Below are 18,713 nucleotides of genomic sequence, written 5' to 3'. Positions count from 1 at the left end.
AGATGTAGATAAGATGTATTTTTATTTTTTTAATTTTATTTGTTTGCTTTATTAGATTAAAAAAAAAACTTTATAGCTTTTTTCTTTTGCTAGCTTTTAAAAAATATTTTGTTTGTTTGCTTTATTTAGATAAGAGTTTGATAGCTTTTTCTTTTTCTTTTTTTCTCTGTGCCGTTCCTGAAGGCAGCAGGTTTGAATGAGTCTGTTGCTGAAGCTGCTCTTAAGCTTCATAGGTAGGAGGAGGATATGGGTGCAGGATCGGGATGCACCTGGGTGGGTGCAGGAAAGACTTGTAGGATTAATTTGTTCTTTGTTTGCTCATTTTTTATAGAAAAATAAACCATGATATTGTGAGTTGGGCTGTTGTGTAATTTTTGGAGATGTACTATCTAAGTCACTTTTTCCCCCAGACACTTTCAGTGGTGTATTTCTTCATTGTTTTGCCCTCATAAGTAATTCTTCATCATATGTTCATCTCAAGTTATAGTTAAGTTAAGTTTATTGTCTTGTGCTGTCTTGTCTTGTGTTGAATTGTTGGTTTTCTTTAAATATAATTATGGCTTGAACGTGATACAGTTTAACAATGTGAATGACTAACAGTTGTCTAGATATGAATGGATATTAACTCTACTTAACCCCATAAAACAAAAATGTAATAACAATAATAAGATAAACTCAGAAGAGTTCTGTTTTTCATCAGCCAAGCTTTATTGGTGTATCCTTTAGTGAAAAAGCCTACATAACATTTCTTGCAATCCCTACAATTGCAAACTGGTCTACTTTTTTCTCGATTTTTTAAATTTTATTGTCTAATTTGTTATTTCATTGTATTGTCTACTTTACTTTTTTATCTATATCTTTATCTTTATCTCTTGTTTCCATTCATGCTATATTTCTATTTTTAATTTGCACGCAGCATCTGGAACAAAAACATGCCTTTGCCTTTATTTATTATTTTTTATCCGAACAGAGTTTAACTGTGAGCTGTGTGAGCGCAGTTAAAGAAGTTGCCGAGGTAACAGTAGAGGAGGGAAGCTCCTATCGTAATCGAAATTCGACCTGACCTGCCGTGTAACGTAACCAACTGTCGTAAAGTGACGCAACCCTAACACCACTGCCCGTCCACTGCGAAACAGGCGTGGAACTGACAGAGAAATACTAGATAAATGAATTGCATTTTGATAATTTCTTTTGTTTACCATACCCAACTTGGTGCAGTAAAGCCCGGACAAGATTTGACACAACTGAGGAACGCGACCAACGAGGATGTTTAAAAAGTACGTAACTGATTGTTTCCATGTTGCAACGTTAGCTTAAGCAGAACTAGCTAGTTACAGCTAACTGATTAGCCATCGCGTCCAACGAGTTTGTTGTAGGCTCATGTTCAATTCACGAGACATGGTTTATGATATATTGTGAGATGGTGTGTTATTATATTAGATCAGGTCTCGGTCCGGACGGGAAGATACATTAGTCAGTACTTTGAGTGCTAAAGTTATCAAGTGATTCTGAAAGAAGCCACGACGTAAACTGCACAGAAATCAAGTCGTGTCATCATCAGACAATTAATAACATCAAAGCTAAACTTATTTTCTCTGTGAAAGTGTTTAAAAACTAAACCGATGATGATACGGTTGGTTGTTGTATTAATGTATTTAGTTATGACTGAAATTGGACTCTTCCCAGTATATCAGCTAATATAATGGGTATCTGGTGATACTGAACCAAACCAGCATTGTTTACCACCAGTGTCAGTGAGCTTCATTGTGGAATATGAGCTGTCTGCTTCTGAGACCAAAGCTTGTTGATGTCTAGCTCCCTTTGTATGCCACAAAAAACTTTTCTTTTGTCCTGTTTCAGATTTGATGAGAAGGAGAATGTGTCCAACTGCATCCAGCTGAAAACATCAGTGATCAAGGGCATCAAAAATCAGCTGTTGGAACAGTTTCCTGATATCGAGTCATGGCTCAATCATATCATGCCAAAAAAGGACCCTGTCAAAATAGTCAAGTGGTACGACTTATCTTTTTTCTTCTTCTCAGTTTCCCAGTATAGCAGAGTTTCTTCACCAGTTTACATTTCTACTGCTCTCCCCACAGCCATGAACACATTGAAATCCTGACAGTGAATGGAGAACTGCTCTTCTTCAGACAGAGAGAAGGACCATTCTACCCAACTCTCAGACTGCTGCATAAATGTAAGATCTTCTGATGCCAGCTGTGATGGTTGTTTCTGAATGATGTCAGCCTGACATGATGTTTCTTTTTCTTTATGTAGATCCTTTCATTCTTCCACACCAGCAAGTAGACAAAGGGGCCATTAAATTTGTCTTAAGTGGAGCCAACATCATGTGCCCGGGGCTGACGTCACCAGGCGCTAAACTCTACCCAGCTGATGCCGACACAGTAGTTGTATCCTTTTATACATGATGCTGCACATGCACATTGTTCAGACTATAGAATGCATTTATGAAATTGTCCTCTGCTGTAGATGTAAATATTTTTCCAACTTTAAAATGAAAACGTCACCTTTCCTCCTGCATTGTAAATCATCACAATCGAGTTCACCTTTAACAACTGAATGCAGGCCATCATGGCAGAGGGGAAACAACATGCACTTTGTGTTGGTGTTATGAAGATGTCTGCAGACAGCATGTAAGATGTTATTTACACTTTTACAGAAGTGAACATTTTTCTGTTCTCTTGCTGCTTTTCTAAAGCCTGATCTGAATCTGTCTTTTTGCCAACAGAGAAAAAGTCAACAAGGGAATTGGCATTGAAAACGTTCACTATCTGAACGATGGACTGTGGCACATGAAGACGTATAAATGATGACATCATCATTCACCTGCGACACCTGCCCCCGCACCTGCCCCCGCCAATACCCCCCTCTGAAAGTGTGGAGCTCTTGACAGTCAGGCATGAGCTGCTAGTCAACTGTTTACACCTACGGATGTATCTGTGTAACCTGCTGGAGGCTTTGAATCAATCGCCATTATGCACAAATAAAAGAATGATCTTGCTTTGAACCCTAATCTCAGTTGACTGTGATTTTAAATTCACGGTAAACATGACAATATTGTCAGATTAATCACCCCACAGTTAACCTTGATTGCCTAGTTTTGTGTTGTTGTTGGAGTAATAATCTCGCCTGTTTGTCGTCAGTACAGGATGTGACAATATTTAGACAGTGGCTGAAGGAGTGGCAGGGTCACAGCTGTAAAACTGTTAATATATTGCTTGACAAGGTGTTGCTTTCAGTAAAAATCAGATGATACTCTTTATAGGTATACTTGGCTACAAACAATGTGGTGTTGATTTTAGTTGTAGTTTATGGTGTTATTGGACTGTGTTTTTATACTTGTTCTCGGCATCTTTCTAATAATTAGTCCATACTATTTATATCAATGAGTGATGCAGTTGGTCCCTCTTGTTCCGTTTCAGTAATAACCTTTGTTATAATCTGACCTCTGCAAATTTCAACAGTACCAGGGCTTCAATTGGAACTGCAATTTTATTATTTTCGTACCCAGCACATTTATATACATTATGTGTTAAGATGCACCAACATAGTGGTTGTCAGTGTTACCAATAATCAAGGCAGAGTAGAAAATGGTGGCCATAGTTTGCTTGCAAAATTATACATTTACAGTTGTGTATAAAAGTTTTTTGTTAAACTGTACAAATACCTCCCTTTACCAGAAATAATTCACAGTTTGCTTGATAAAAAGGTACACACCACCGACACCTGGAAGCTAGCAGCTCTCTTCTGTGTGTATGATTTCACACTTTAAAACCACATTAAATTTAAAGGGAATGTACTTTATTTTTATTCAAGTCACTTTTAATTTTTTTAAAGGAATTGTGGTCAGTGTGATGCCTGGGTGATCTGGAGATACTGGTGGAAAAAGTTTTATTTTTTTAAATGGGTGAAAGAGAAAATATATTTAACACACAAGTAAACATTCTGGTATATTCTTTTCCATTTTAGCTGCGAAGGCCAATTCTTCATAACTGAAGCATAACCAAGATTAATGCAAGAAATGCACTTTATTACGAGCTGTGCAAGCCATGATTTTTCTGGCAATATTGATTGACTGATATTGGCTGATTACTCTTTAAATCAGTCAGGTGAATTATCTAAAAAAAAAAAAAGTTGTTGTTCATGTCGTGTCTAAGATGGTCACACACTTTACAGTTAAATAATATCAGTAAACTTTCACTTTCAGGAAACAGTATCACCTAATAACTCTGATGCAGATTTAAGAACACAAAGACAAACATTTAAGATACATAAGAATATTACAATAACCAAAAAATCCATATAATCTAGTCTCATGTCATAGTCACATTTGACCTCCCCACTCTTTGTCCTTTAAAAGAATGGCACACCCATCGACTGTGTTCACCTACACCACAGGAATGGGGTGCTGATTGTGCCAAGTGCAAAAGGTACAAATTACATAAAAGTGTTATTCCAACTCAGGATCCAGTTTTACAAACAGCATAAGAAACCAGCTCCCCACAGTTAGATTTGCCATCACAGAAGCAAAACAATGTAAAATGTCCCATCCAGCTTAAAGGAATGAGTCTTCAGTCATTGTCTGAACCTGGCGGAGGGAGCAACACTAACGAGTCATGAAAATCGTGGCCGTACGGACGAAGTCTGTAAACTCCAAACATCATAACCTGCATCTGAGTCGGGGACAACCCATTAAATGTAACTGCCATGTCGGAGCAGCAGCCCTCCACTACATTATTGGGGTTTTCTTTCATGCTTTCCGAAATCAGGCTGTCCACGTTCTTGCTGTTGAACAGGCCCTTTCCATGTGCATCTTCTCCGTTCTCTGCGAACACGCCTGTGTATTTGAGGCACACAGCCAGCTGCTTGTCCTCACTCAGCTTCCACAGGGCACGTCCTCTCTCCGGACATTTCTCTTGATCCTGGAAAACATGCACTAACCTTTTCAGAGCTTCATAGCTCAGAACAATGCCGCTATCATACGCCACATACTCAAGCTCCCCTGACTTCATGACGTTGCCCATGTAGAAGGGCTCACTGGGATCCTTTGTGAGCACCAGGTATTTTAAGTTCTCGATGATGGCAAATGTGGTGCCTTGTGCCACAAAGAACCAGTGCATGTCTCCAGCGTTGTCATAAGCATGCTTCAGAGCTTTACGTAGCCTTGCCCAGTCATCTTTTTCATTCAGGTCTACTGCCTCAAGCGCCTTGGAGGACTCTGAGGTGTAAAACTCAGCCTTATCACAGTGTTTGCTCCAGGTGGCGACAGCAGCAGCCCAGTATATGAGCATCTTGGGCTGGACCATGATGACGCAAGAGACCCGGACGTGATTGCTCAACTCATGCATTTGACTCTCGGAGAGGCGTGTCAGCTCGTCTTTACTCGGGGCCTTGACGTGATGATGATGATGATCGTCTGTCCCAGGCTCTGTGTATGGGCTGAAACTACCCATGAGCGACAGCACCAAGCAGAAGAGGCCTCCCATGATCATCCCCTTCAGGAAAGAGCCTCCTTCGGACAACATTTTGGCAGCTGGATGGGAGAGAAAACGCATTCATGTAGCTGTGAAGAAATACGACTCAGTTTCATTCTATTAAGAGCTTAAATTATCACTGAATCAATTAGACGGGTGTTTTGACATTTAATTTGTTGTTCATTTGATTTTTCAAGCAAAAATGCCAAATATCATCTATTTCCAGCTTATAGAATGTGAGAATTTGCTACTTTACTTTGTCATAAGTGACACTGTGTTAAATATCTTTATGTTTTGGACCGACAGTTGGACAAAATGGGGAATGTGATAAAGCTTTAGGAAAACAATGGTCATTCAATGTAGCCCTTATACTATTTGTGGGTATGTGACAAGGCACAGGTAAATTCAACTAAAAACAAACACTCACAGATGAGTTCAACTTTCATGCAACAATACACACATCCATCACTTTGAGCTCATTGTACAACTAAGAATATTAGTATTTTATCATGTAGCTTTACAGACATTTGATAATGTTTTCATTTCCTTGGAGACTGTAATGGTCTCCTAACAGGAATAAATCAGTGACAATGATTAACAAACAGTAATAAAAATATATCGCTCTCTTTTCAATATCTTTCCACTTTGTTACATGATTCATTTTAATTTATTTAAAATACTCCAGACAGACTCTGATTACTCTCCCTTTACCAGCATCATCACAATTCAATTCAAACAACTTTATTTGTCCCTGGGGGGCAATTGAAGGCACATGAAGTAGTTGTACACAGTCACAAACACAATCTGCGGCTGCTGGTTGTAGCCATGTTAAACTGGATTGAATTTTTGCTGTTTAGGCATCTCAACCACTGAATAACCCTCTGTGATGAGCCAAACCTCAGAAGTCTTTTTGACTTGACCTAATCTGGGTGACACGTGTTGCTGGGATCAGAAAACTGTCTTTTGTTAATGACCAGGTTTTTGACTATCTTAGAGGTCCAAATATGTACCAGTACCTGAACTACTGTCAACTCCCCGTGATCTGTAAATAGAGGCACACAAGCGTTTCAAAAACTGGTTGTGCAGCGTCTGACTGTTAATTTCCTTGTTATCCTTCTATGTGATCTCCACAGGATGACTCTATGTTTGCCTTGGCTGGAAGCTCAGTAGTATCTTCCCTATTTAATAAGAACACGTGTAGTCTTATTAACTGTTGAGCCACACACAAACTGTTTTTTGAATCTAATCAAAAGTAAAAAGGATTACATTTTAAGAAATGACAGCTGGAACAAGAGAGCTGTGGCTCAAAGTTGCAGCAACGAGTCTCATTTCTAGATATTTGGCCATTTGAGAACAAGACTCAAACTATCTTTCTTGTCATGTTAGCAGTTTAGCCAAAGAGACATTTGCCCTTCAAACTTTTCAGATGATTTTCATTTATGTGAACTACGAAATTCTCCAATCAGTCCAAAGTCTAAGAAACTGAAGCACATTTTGTGTAGCAGAACTTATTTTCTACCAGATTCATCATCTAAATCTATCAACCATCTTTCAAGAGGTGATTCAAGGACACATTCTCAAATATGTGCATTTTGAGCCAGGTTAACCCATGTACTCTGAGTGAGACGTGTTCAAGTCCCCTTCACGTTCATCACTATTTTTCGCAGTTAAACGACCGATCGAAAACTGGCTGGCAGATTAATCGATCACGAGTATAATCGTTGGCTGTCGCCATATCTAAAACCACATCAAAACGTGTTAATCTTTGTCTGCGTAGCTAAACCTTCGACAAATACCGTGTTACATCTGGAGCTGGAGATATTACACAGAGACTTGGACTAAAAACTGTAACTGTTGAGCGTTTTCATGAAACATGACAGACAGCAGTCTGTTCGAGCCGACTTTTAACATCGGCTTTTCGCTAAACTAGCTTTTCTGACCAGCTAGCATCAACGTTATCTTACGTCCTCTCATTAAACCACGGATTTAAAGCTTAATACAGCAACTGCCAACTGTTAAGGTTAGCCGTTAGCTTCCAGTCACCGTAACGTTACACTACACGGCTAACTCGAAGGGGACTTGTTAGCGACATAAACACAACGAATAAAATCAATTTACTGTACCGCCGGGTTAATGCTGCCGCGTCAGGTGGTGCTCCTCTTTTTTTCACCTGAATGTCAACTGCCACTTTTCCTGTTTAGTCAGATTACCAGCGGCAGCCAGTGAAGTTAATGAGCAACCACATATGTCAATAGTACAGTAATGTTAACACTGCGCCCTCACTTCCGCTGTCCAAATGTCACGTGACGCAGTGACGTCGTGTCGTAGTTTTCTTTTTTATTAGGGCCCGAGCAGGGAACCTGCGATTCTTTTTTTTTTTTTTTTTTTCTTTTTCTTTCTCGGTGGGTGGGGCTGCAGTTCTGTACAGTAATGACATCACATGTTGGGAACAAAAACAACGTTTAGAGGTAAAATAAGACTTGAAGACTTTAACATGTGGCCCACACTTAAGTCAGACCCACACAAGTGAAACTGTCACAGGCAGAGGGAAGCAGTTGATGAGGCTTGTCAGCAGCACATCGACTCTGTAACATCAGACAGGATCTGATGATGACTAAAGTCCAGAGGAAGTCGACACTCGTCCAGAATGTCAAAGATGAACACAACCTGCACATTCCTGCTTAAGTTTCAATAAAAGAAGTGATGAACAAGTTCCAACAAGCTGTACTGTTTCCCTTTCAGCACATTCAGCTCTCTGAAAGTGAATGGAAATGTGAACTGTATGTTCTGGTTCACTTTGTCTGCAGTTATTCTGCAACACTTTCTCCATGGGCGAGGATGCGATTCTGTATACAATAACATAACACAGTTGGAATAAAAACAAAGTTGAGAGGTGAAATAAGACTTTAAACAACATTTAGATGTGAAAGTGTGAACATGTGGCCTACATTTAAGACATGTCCCACACAAGAGCTAAACGGTGTTGACAAGAAGCACCAGTCACGTAAGTCCTTTCAGTCACACAGTTACAAAGAAAATGTCTTTATTTTGATTCCATTTGGTTACAAAGAAAAAAATATCGAAAATATTCTTCATTACATATTTTTAAATGTTTTCTCATTTGATTTTTTTTTCAAATTAGTACATTTCTGCTCACCAGGTCTCATCTTCTATTTGTTATTAGTAAGTACTCAGTTTAAAAAACCAAGCTTCTCGTACAGGATGAGTAGGTCGGTAGCTGCCTAATTGTTTCCATCTTCTCTGCTTTAATAAAAGCAAAATGCCAATAAAAAACAGGGGAGTTTGTAGAAAGATGATGTGAATTAAGTGAACAAACTGAACCAGGTCTGTTTCACAAGAGACTCATTTGATGCTTCATCACAGACGGACAGAAACCAAAGAGTCTATTTTGATGAGGATGTTCGGGAGTCTCACAGTCTGAGAACAACATGTCAGTCCAAAAAACTTGATTTACAGGAAATCAGGATTCATTTCAGGAAACCGTCGTCCAACTCGTCCTCAGCAGCCTGTTCCTCTGCCCACAACTTTCAGCTCCTGGCTGCTCTCGTTCTGGAGAAACGAGCAGTGAACTGCAGATATATCAGCCATGTTTGATCCCCCTCGTGAAGTACAGGTTCAGGCTCCTGTGGCGGCTCGTCTCCATTGATTGGCTCATCTTGGTGATTCGTCCTTTCAACTGTCCATCACCTGCAAGATGAGAAAGAAGAGCAGTGGTAGTTTCACGTCTCTTGTGCAGGTTTTGTGTCTATTTGTGGAAGTTTTTAGTGAATTTGTGGAGGTTTGAGTATATTTGTGAAGGTTTGTGTATTTGCGGAGGTTTTGTGTCGATTTGTGGAAGTTTTTAGTGAATTAATGGAAATTTTTAATGAATTTGTATAAGTTTTTTGTGGATTTGTGGAGGTTTGAGTGTATTTGTGGAAGTTTTTAGTGAATTAATGGAAATTTTTAATGAATTTGTATAAGTTTTTTGTGGATTTGTGGAGGTTTGAGTGTATTTGTGGAGGTTTTGTGTATATTTGTGGAAGTTTTTAGTGAATTTATGGAAATTTTTAGTGAATTTGTTAAAGTTTTTCTGGATTTGTGGAGGTTTGAGTGTATTTGTGGAGGTTTTGTGTATGTTTGTGGAAGTTTTAGTGAATTTATGGACTTTTTGTGTATTTGTGGAGGTTTTGTGTATATTTGTGGAAGTTTTAGTGAATTTATGGAAATTTTTTGTGAATTTGTTTAAGTTTTTTCTGGATTTGTGGAGGTTTGAGTGTATTTGTGGAGGTTTTGTGTATATTTGTGGAAGTTTTAGTGAATTTATGGACTTTTTGTGTATTTGTGGAGGTTTGAGTGTATTTGTGGAGGTTTTGTGTCTATTTGTAGAAGTTTTTTGTGAATTTATGGAAATTTTTAGTGAATTTGTTTAAGTTTTTTCTGGATTTGTGGAGGTTTGAGTGTATTTGTGGAGGTTTTGTGTATATTGGTGGAAGTTTTAGTGAATTTATGGACGTTTTGTGGATTTGTGGAGGTTTGACTGTATTTGTGGAGGTATTGTGTATATTTGTGGAAGTTTTTAGTGAATTTATGGAAATTTTTAGTGAATTTGTTGAAGTTTTTTGTGGAGGTTTGAGTATATTTGAGAATGTTTTGTGTATTTGTGGAGGTTTTGTTTGTATTTGTGGAAGTTTTTAGCCTTTTTTGGGAGGTTTTGAGTGTGTCTGTAAAAAGCAGTTAACATGTGTAAACACTGAGAGCCACAACATTAGAACCAGTGACAGGTGAAATAAATAACATGGATCATTGTGTTCCAATGTCATGTTCGGCTGTGAAACTATGGGTCCCAGCATTCGTGTGGATGTCTCTTTGACAAACACCAGTCGCCCAAACACAGCTGCAGACCAAGTGCACCCTCTCATTGCAGCAGCACTCCTTGGTGGCAGTGCGCCCCCTGCAGGACAACGCGCCTGCAACGCTGCAAAAACTGCTCAGGAACGACCCGAGGAACGTGGGAAAGAGCTCAAGGTGTCAACATGACCTCCAGATTCCCCAGATCTCAATCCAGCTGAGCTTCCACTGGATGCAGTCAGAGCCAAGAACAATCCATGGGGGCCCCAACATGGATGGCAGTTGGTTCTGGCGCATCCAGCAGATGCTCAGCTGAAGTGGGATCTGGACAATGAGGAGACCAGTTTGAGGCCTTGGGTTCTTTGCCATGAGGGGGTGCAGTTGGTTTGAACGGTGTTTGGGTGGCTGTGTTTGTCAAAGAGGATCCACAGAAATGACAGAACTCAAAGTTTCCCAGCAGAACATTTGATTGTAACAAGATGATCAATGCTCACTTCACTTGTCAGTTGTTTTAATGTTTCAACTGAACAGTGTATATATATATATATATATATATATGTTAAATAATTTTCATATTTTGCATAAATTTAGTTTTAACTATATTATTCATACTTTCACAGTACTTTGTCTGACAGCTTTAGTTACTAGTTACTTTGTCGATTCATATCAATATTAAACATTTGCTGATGAAACATGATATATTATTATAGATTAAGTTAATCAGCATTAAAAGCAGAAAGTTGAGATCTTAGAGAGGCCATGTGAGACAAGCCAGTGTCCTGCATTATGGAGGACAATTATTAATTAACTGATATATTGCATGATGCCGGCATACTTATCAAGCAATTCTGTACAAAGACAGCTGCTTTTTGAGTCTCATTCTCAGGTCGTCAAATAACGCACTTTGTGAGCTATTAACAGGACTCATAGAGAGTCAAGTTGTTAACAGTGAGAAGACATGTATTTTCAATTACATTTTATTTCAAGATACATTTTTTATATACATTTTTTGTGATTATCCAGTGGCTGTAAAAACTCTCCTTGAATCCTATGGGTTTTGAGGTGGGACTTAAGTCTGGTCTGGTTGGTCAGTTCACACAAGCCTGACCACAAACAACTGGATTGCTATTACTGAACTTTGGTGCCTGGAACTCTACAGTGGCGAACTGGCTATTGTAGCTTACGGCACTCAACATTGTTTAGCTAACAATGTTAGCCTGAAAAGCTTCATACCACGATGTTTTCGCCAGCAGAACAACAACTTCCGAGGGTTCATAAGGCTCATCAAGCACTCTCTGAGCACACAGTTGCGCACTCAAGTGCAGATGTACAAGAACTAAAAACAAACCTTCAATACACTCCGAAGGGTGCAAAATAACTAACAACCGCTCAAGCTGTTCCTAGCTATCAGTTCACAAGACAACAACTCCAAAGGCTTCATGAAGCTTATCAAGCACTCTCTGAGCACACAGTTGCGCGCTCAAGTGCACATGTACAAGAAGTAAAAACAAACCTTCAATACACTCCGAAGGGTGCAAAATAACTAACAACCGCTCAAGCTGTTCCTAGCTATCAGTTCACAAGACAACAACTCCAAAGGCTTCATAAAGCTTATCAAGCACTTTCTGAGCACACAGTTGCGTGCTCAAGTGCACATGTACAAGAACTAAAAACAAACCTTCAATACACTCCGAAGGGTGCAAAATAACTAACAACCGCTCAAGCTGTTTGTAGCTATCAGTTCACAAGACAACAACTCCAAAGACTTCATAAAGCTTATCAAGCACTTTCTGAGCACACAGTTGCGCGCTCAAGTGCACATGTACAAGAACTAAAAACAAACCTTCAATACACTCCGAAGGGTGCAAAATAACTAACAACCGCTCAAGCTGTTCCTAGCTATCAGTTCACAAGACAACAACTCCAAAGGCTTCATAAAGCTTATCAAGCACTCTCTGAGCACACAGTTGCGCGCTCAAGTGCACATGTACAAGAACTAAAAACAAACCTTCAATACACTCAGAAGTACTCAGACAAATTAACAACCACTCAAAGTATCTGTAGCTATCATTTCACTACATCTCTACCATTAACATGACAACAACAACAACAACTGCTTCCAAAGAAAAAATGTCACCACAACACATTCAGATCGTTATCAGTGGTCTGCTGGGCATTAAGGCCGAGGGCCCTGTAACAGCTTTGTAATGATCTCTGCTTGGTGTTATCAAGCAGGATGCTGTTGCACACAGTTGCAAAGAAAATTAATTCCTGCAATTGTTTTCATTTAGTTTTATCACAGAGGTTCAACATTATCTTCAAGCAAAGGCATCGCGCCCATACACACTGAACTCGCGAGGGAAATCGTCATGGACAGTTGAGGGCAGAGATCCAAGCCGCTTTAGTGGCGTCAGGCTAGCTTCTACCGTGGCCCTGAGCATGTCCCTAGCCAGGCCGAAGCCCAAGCTAAACACGCACACTATGTGCACGCTTCTACCAACCATAGGTTTCTGGACATGAGGGACCTGTAAGTTGGCGGGATCGCACGAGGGCTCGTAAGATACGCTATTACCAATACCAGCAACTGATCAAAGGCCTGACTACTGCCATTCATGGAAAACACTGCTTACAGCTCCGATGGACTGCACTCGGGCATTTGCCATTGAAGATAGCTGAAGTCTGGCCAAGTTAAACTATAAATTACAATAACACCAGGTAAGCCTGGCAGACCACTAACAACGGGACTGCTCTTACTGAACTTTTGTCCCCAGAAAGCTCTACACCACAAGGCCTCCAAAACAACACGTCTCAGCTCAGTTCTGCTGGTGTCGTAGCTCTCAATCCGCTGCACTTCTACCATGAATAAGAATGCTACTGCTAACAAACCTTACACAAGCCACCAAAAATTAACATGTCTCCGGTCATTCTGCTGGTGTTTACAGCTCAGTTTGCTGCACCTCTACCATGAATGTGACCACAAGATCCGCTTCTAAACCAAAAACTTCACCACCACACAGCTGCACGTCAGAAACTGAAAAGGATCCTTATTAGTGGCCTGCTAGGGGAATACGCCGAGGCTAATGTTAGTGTTGAATCTACATAAATGAAGCTGTCCATTTAAATGTAAAAGTCCCAGCTCAAAACCAACAGGGTTCAAAGGAAGTACAAGTATTTCAAACAGGTTTTGCTTTATCAAATCAAATCAGGTCAATCAGATTTTGATTTACTGAGAGGAAATATAGACATATAGATATTTTAGACATATATAGAGTATTTAACATGTGTATACACTGAGAGTCATATCATTATAACAGTGACAGGTGAAATAAATAACATGGATGATTTTATTCCAATGCCATGTTCGGCTGTGAAGCCATGGGTCCCAGCATTCGTGTGGATGTCTCTTTGACAAACACCAGTCACCCAAACACAGCTGCAGACCAAGTACACGCCCTCATGGCAGCAGCACTCCTTGGTGGCAGTGCGCCCCCTGCAGGACAACGCGCCTGCAACGCTGCAAAAACTGCTCAGGAACGACCCGAGGAACGTGGGAAAGAGCTCAAGGTGTCAACATGACCTCCAGATTCCCCAGATCTCAATCCAGCTGAGCTTCCACTGGATGCAGTCAGAGCCAAGACCGATCCATGGGGGCCCCAACATGGATTGGAGTTGGTTCTGGCGCATCCAGCAGATGCTCAGCTGAAGTGGGATCTGGACAATGAGAAGACCAGTTTGAGGCCTTGGGTTCTTTGCCATGAGGGAATGCAGTTGGTTTGAACGGTGTTTGGGTGGCTGTGTTTGTCAAAGAGGATCCACAGAAATGACAGAACTCAAAGTTTCCCAGCAGAACATTTGATTGTAACAAGATGATCAATGCTCACTTCACTTGTCAGTTGTTTTAATGTTGTGGCTGAACAGTGGAGATATACATGTTAAATAAAATATAATTATATAATTCATAATATATATAAATGCAGGTGTTCGTTAAACTGAAACAATGCCAGCTGGCTACAATATCGCACTTAGTAAATATTAAAATACTATGACTTCCTTCTTTTATTCCCCATTGAACTAACCTGTACATTGCTTGCTTGCAAATTTGTTTGCCTTTTTAATTAGCTTTTTCAAAGACAAACAGAAAAAGAGGGAGAGAGACTAGTGTCCCAACAGTGACACTGTCATGGCTTCTGCCAACCCAAACTGTCGGTATTCAACGACCTGTGAATGAGACTCGACTATCCTCTAAAATCATTTACTGATCATAGAGTATTAATGAGCAGAAATTGACAAAACTCACACTTTCTGCCTCTAATTTTTGCACCTATATTGCACTGACCTGGTTGGACCAGGTGTGTCTCCTCTCCGGGTCTGATCACCATACAGGTCAGAGCTGTTCCACCTGAAGCTGAAGACAAGTCCCACTGTTCACCTGGAGAGAGGAGGAGGCACTTTAGTATAACATGATGACTACATGCATATATGTCTGTGTGTATACACATATTCTGATTGTAAGCAGAAAAAAGATGTATGGACAGAGTATAGACACATCTGGCAAAATGGGATTTCTTACAGGATTATCATTTCATAATAAAGAATGATATAGCGGTCTGTGACCACGTGCATGACATCACCTCAGGAGTCTCACATCACTCTGCACTATAAAATCTACTTTCATCTGATTTAATAAATGTGTTTTTTAAAGGTAAAACAAATGTAAACCAAATGTAATAAGTTCTGAGAACATTAAGAGCTTTATACACGAGTAATTTGATTTCAAAGTCTATCTTTTGACACACAGTGCAGTGATTGCAGTAACACATTAAACCAAAACTGAGACAAACACACTGAATACATGCTGTGCAGCTACAATGAGGCTGCTTATTTTGTGTATAAACTACTTTAGCTGCTCAAAATGACCTTCTAGATGCTGACATACTAACATACTGAGACATTATTGAGCACCTGGAGCCTGTTAGCTAACTGTGCTGTACTCAGATATTCAGCTGTAAAGATGATAGTATTAACAAGCTAACATTACACAGCACGATAATGGCGTCATGCTAACACTCTCCAACAGACACACACCTTAGCTAACATGCAAACCCGTCTGTAAAAACACAACGATGAAATGACCCAGACGTCTTTATAAGCTCATTATAGTGTCAGTAGCCCGTTAATAAAGCAGCTGAGCCGCTGGTAACATGTTTCCAAACCTTGCATTGCATCTCCAACAAATTTAAACTCAGCTAGCTAACATAACCACTGACTTAAACTGACCAGTAAACGTTAGCTAACCAGCTTTCATGCCGTTTAAAATAATAAATAAATAAATAATACTTCAAGCCGAATTTAACGAAACTAGCGACTTGTTCTGAGACAGTGACCCAAATTTACTTAACTGTGCAGTGTTCATGTAATAAACACCGCAGATATAAAACGGCCAAAATCACAATGGAGTTTGGTGCATTGGGCAAAACATACAGTCCGCGGCGCGTTTAAATGGATGTAATTACAGAATTATGTTCCAGCCGAATTTATCTCAACACTAAACAGTTACACGAGACGTCTACAGTTTCGTGTTCAGAGTTATTTCAGAAACATTTGAGGCAAAAACAAATCTGACCGACATGAGAGGGAGGCTGGCTCCATTTTAACCGGCACTAGGCTGAGACAACATGGAGGTTACTTTGCAATGTGGAGCTCTTTGATATAAAGGAACATCACCTGGGCTAATCACCTGAGATCTATACAACTCCCACACAGACATGAACACACCTGAACTGAGCAGGTAAGCACACACATAAAGCAGATTCGTACAGAAGAGTTTACTGACCGTATTCGTGTCCTCAGAGTAGAGCCGCTGGAACCAGAGTGACGATCCAACAGCTATTTAAATACCCATCTACAGTTTTGGAGGGAAATCCACTAATTTCACGCGGGAAACGAGCGAGACCGCCCCTTTTCGGCGCGCTCCACCTGCATTGGTCAGAAAGTCTGTGGGCGGGACTCATTGTGTTTATTCTTCCAGTGTGAACTCATAATGGTGTTTAGCTCAGGTGGTAGAGCAGGATGTGAATGGAGGGTTTGCTTCTGCTCTGGGTTTGAGTCCCGCCATGGATCCTTAATTAGGGCCCGAGCAGGGAACCTGCAACAAAATTCCTGCATATTGTGTTGAAAGCAGACAATCTTGCACATCTAAACAAAATACGGTCTGATTATCACGTAAATGTTCATAATTGTGTTCCATGGACTGATGAGGCTCTGTGTAAAATTTGGTGCAAATCGGCCTATAGATGGCGATCTGGTTGCAGTCTAATTGGTTTGAATGGAAAGTAAATGGGAAAATCTTAAAATCCTCTTCAAAACTCATCGCCTTTCAACCTCTTGTTGTGCTTCATGCTTTGAGCTACAGATACCACTCCACCTTTTAAAGAGTCAGAAGACCTTGAACTGTTGGGCATGTATTCAGTTTCTAAAAATCTTTTACGGTTTCCAAATCATCACAGTTTTAGTTTTAAGGATTTTTAGGCCTTCTTCTGATTTTGTAATGGGTGTGTATTGCGTGAGCTAGAGGGCGTGACATCATCGCTGGTGTGTAGAGCAGCTGGAAGAACTGGAGAAAAAATTCTCTTCAGCTACTGGACGATGATACTTTCAGCTTCTTCCTTAAACTATTTCATTGCATTATGCCTCATGTGGACATTTTCATCAGTCAGCTCCAGAAGCGGACCATCAACTCAGTCTTTGTCTGGGGAATCATGCAGCAGTACACACACTGTTTTTTTAATTCAGCGTACATTACTTAATACCAGCGGGAGCAGGCCACCAAATTATTAAGAAACAGCTTCTTCAAGGCGTTGCATGCGGAAGCCCTGACGGCAGCATGCCCCGAGGTGCGTGGACTGCGAGGGCCCGTCCAACGCTGCTCGCAGCTTTAATTATTATTATTTTTTAAATATTGTATTATATTATTATTTTAAATTGATAATCATACGAATAGAGTATTTAAATAAATGATAAAATAAAACATGTTCTTTTTCACCTTTTTTTATTTGTGTCCCTGCTAATTTTCCACCTTCCAGTTCAAAGTATAGACTTTAATAACTAACTGTTAATTAACTTTTAATATTATTTGAATGGTTATTAAAGTTCAGTTTAATAACTTTCTACTTGTGTGCATAGTTTGTTGAGTTTTGGGGTTCAGGCCGTCAAACGTACCGATAATGCTCGGGCCCTGATTAGCTACAGATTTTTTTAAAAATGGCATTAAATGAATTTCCTTATTTGAAACTCACAGTGAACAGTTGTGTTTTATTCCCTGATTTAGATCAGCCGACAATTTTACCTCAATTATGTTACAGACGACTTTTTTTGCATAAGTAACTATATCAGAACAAATAACCCGTCCAATCTCCCATTCAAGTAAACCTAATGTGTTCAGTCCTGAGAACATGTAGTTCTTTATAGACCAATAATAGGATTTTAAAGTCTATCTTTTGACACAGAGGGAGACAGTGCAGCAACTTAAAAAACACATTAAATGAGAACTGAGGTTCTTTATAGGGGTGGGCTTTTATTTTATTTCATTATTTGTTGGCTTGTTGTCGTGGTTGGTAACTCTAAATATCATCTGCTATCATGCTTGAAATCTGGAAATACTGTACTTGAATTTTTTGAATTTTGACTTTATGGTCAAAACCAACCAAGTCCTTCATCGGTTAGTTCTTTATTGTCTTTGCATCTTCTTCCTGATGACTTTATCTATCACAGATGCACATTTGGTTACATTTCACTGCAGAAATGTGGAGAGATCTCGCCTCAAAATCACCTCTAAAGCAAATAATCTTGTTGTATTGGTGCTGCTTCCTGCTTTCACATGCAACTGTTTCACCGACCCTTTGTTCTGGGACGTGGCCCAGACCTGCCGAACTGGACTTGAATCATGCATTGCAATATCATTTGAGAAGTGAGAGGAAACACTGGTATTATTGACCTACTTCTGTGTCAACCTGACACATGATACTGCGATAAATGTAGTCTTCTTGCCCTCGCCTCAAAAGTTAACATTACAATATTTATTGTTGACAGAAGCAGCAATGAAATGACTGTTGACTGATCACACAGACAGTGGACGTGTGTTTCAGGTTACTCGATTTTTATCTTAGATGATGTTTCAGGAGACAATTGGTTGATTTTGGTCTGTAAGTAAATTAAAACTGCTTTTTAAAGAATTCCAGTGTTCATCCAGTGGTGCAAATTACTTAAGTACATTTACTGTATAATTTTGAAGTACCTGTACCTTCACCTGTACTGAAGCATAATAACACAGACAGACAAACTCTTACTAAATCAGGCCTGCAACAGTAA

At 39.7% G+C, this 18,713-nt stretch overlaps 2 protein-coding genes and 1 long non-coding RNA gene across 3 annotated transcripts; 1 reads left to right on the top strand and 2 right to left on the bottom strand.

The window, feature by feature from the left end:
• The first annotated feature begins 1,058 nt into the window (after positions 1-1,058).
• On the top strand, positions 1,059-3,034 carry mcts1 (MCTS1 re-initiation and release factor). The gene is made up of 6 exons (XM_037077685.1): positions 1,059-1,277; positions 1,861-2,013; positions 2,100-2,197; positions 2,278-2,411; positions 2,587-2,654; positions 2,750-3,034. Exons 1-6 carry the CDS (start codon positions 1,267-1,269, stop codon positions 2,829-2,831), a joined length of 546 nt encoding a protein of 181 aa, XP_036933580.1. The 5' UTR covers positions 1,059-1,266; the 3' UTR covers positions 2,832-3,034.
• Positions 3,035-3,494: 460 nt separating this feature from the next.
• Positions 3,495-7,800, bottom strand: c1galt1c1 (C1GALT1-specific chaperone 1). The gene is made up of 2 exons (XM_037077684.1): positions 7,619-7,800; positions 3,495-5,554 (listed from the first exon to the last, which is right to left on the bottom strand). The coding sequence occupies exon 2, from the start codon at positions 5,544-5,546 to the stop codon at positions 4,593-4,595; it is 954 nt and encodes a 317-aa protein (XP_036933579.1). The 5' UTR covers positions 5,547-5,554; positions 7,619-7,800; the 3' UTR covers positions 3,495-4,592.
• Positions 7,801-9,030: 1,230 nt separating this feature from the next.
• Positions 9,031-16,194, bottom strand: LOC119007511. The gene is made up of 3 exons (XR_005071146.1): positions 16,180-16,194; positions 14,683-14,775; positions 9,031-9,203 (listed from the first exon to the last, which is right to left on the bottom strand). It is a non-coding gene; the product is annotated as an uncharacterized LOC119007511 (long non-coding RNA).
• Positions 16,195-18,713: the final 2,519 nt, after the last annotated feature.

Source organism: Acanthopagrus latus, chromosome 18 (assembly GCF_904848185.1).
Source record: "Acanthopagrus latus isolate v.2019 chromosome 18, fAcaLat1.1, whole genome shotgun sequence".
Classification (NCBI taxonomy): domain Eukaryota; kingdom Metazoa; phylum Chordata; class Actinopteri; order Spariformes; family Sparidae; genus Acanthopagrus; species Acanthopagrus latus.
Note: the sequence above shows the minus strand (reverse complement) of the source record. Positions and strands in the feature narration are given on the sequence as shown.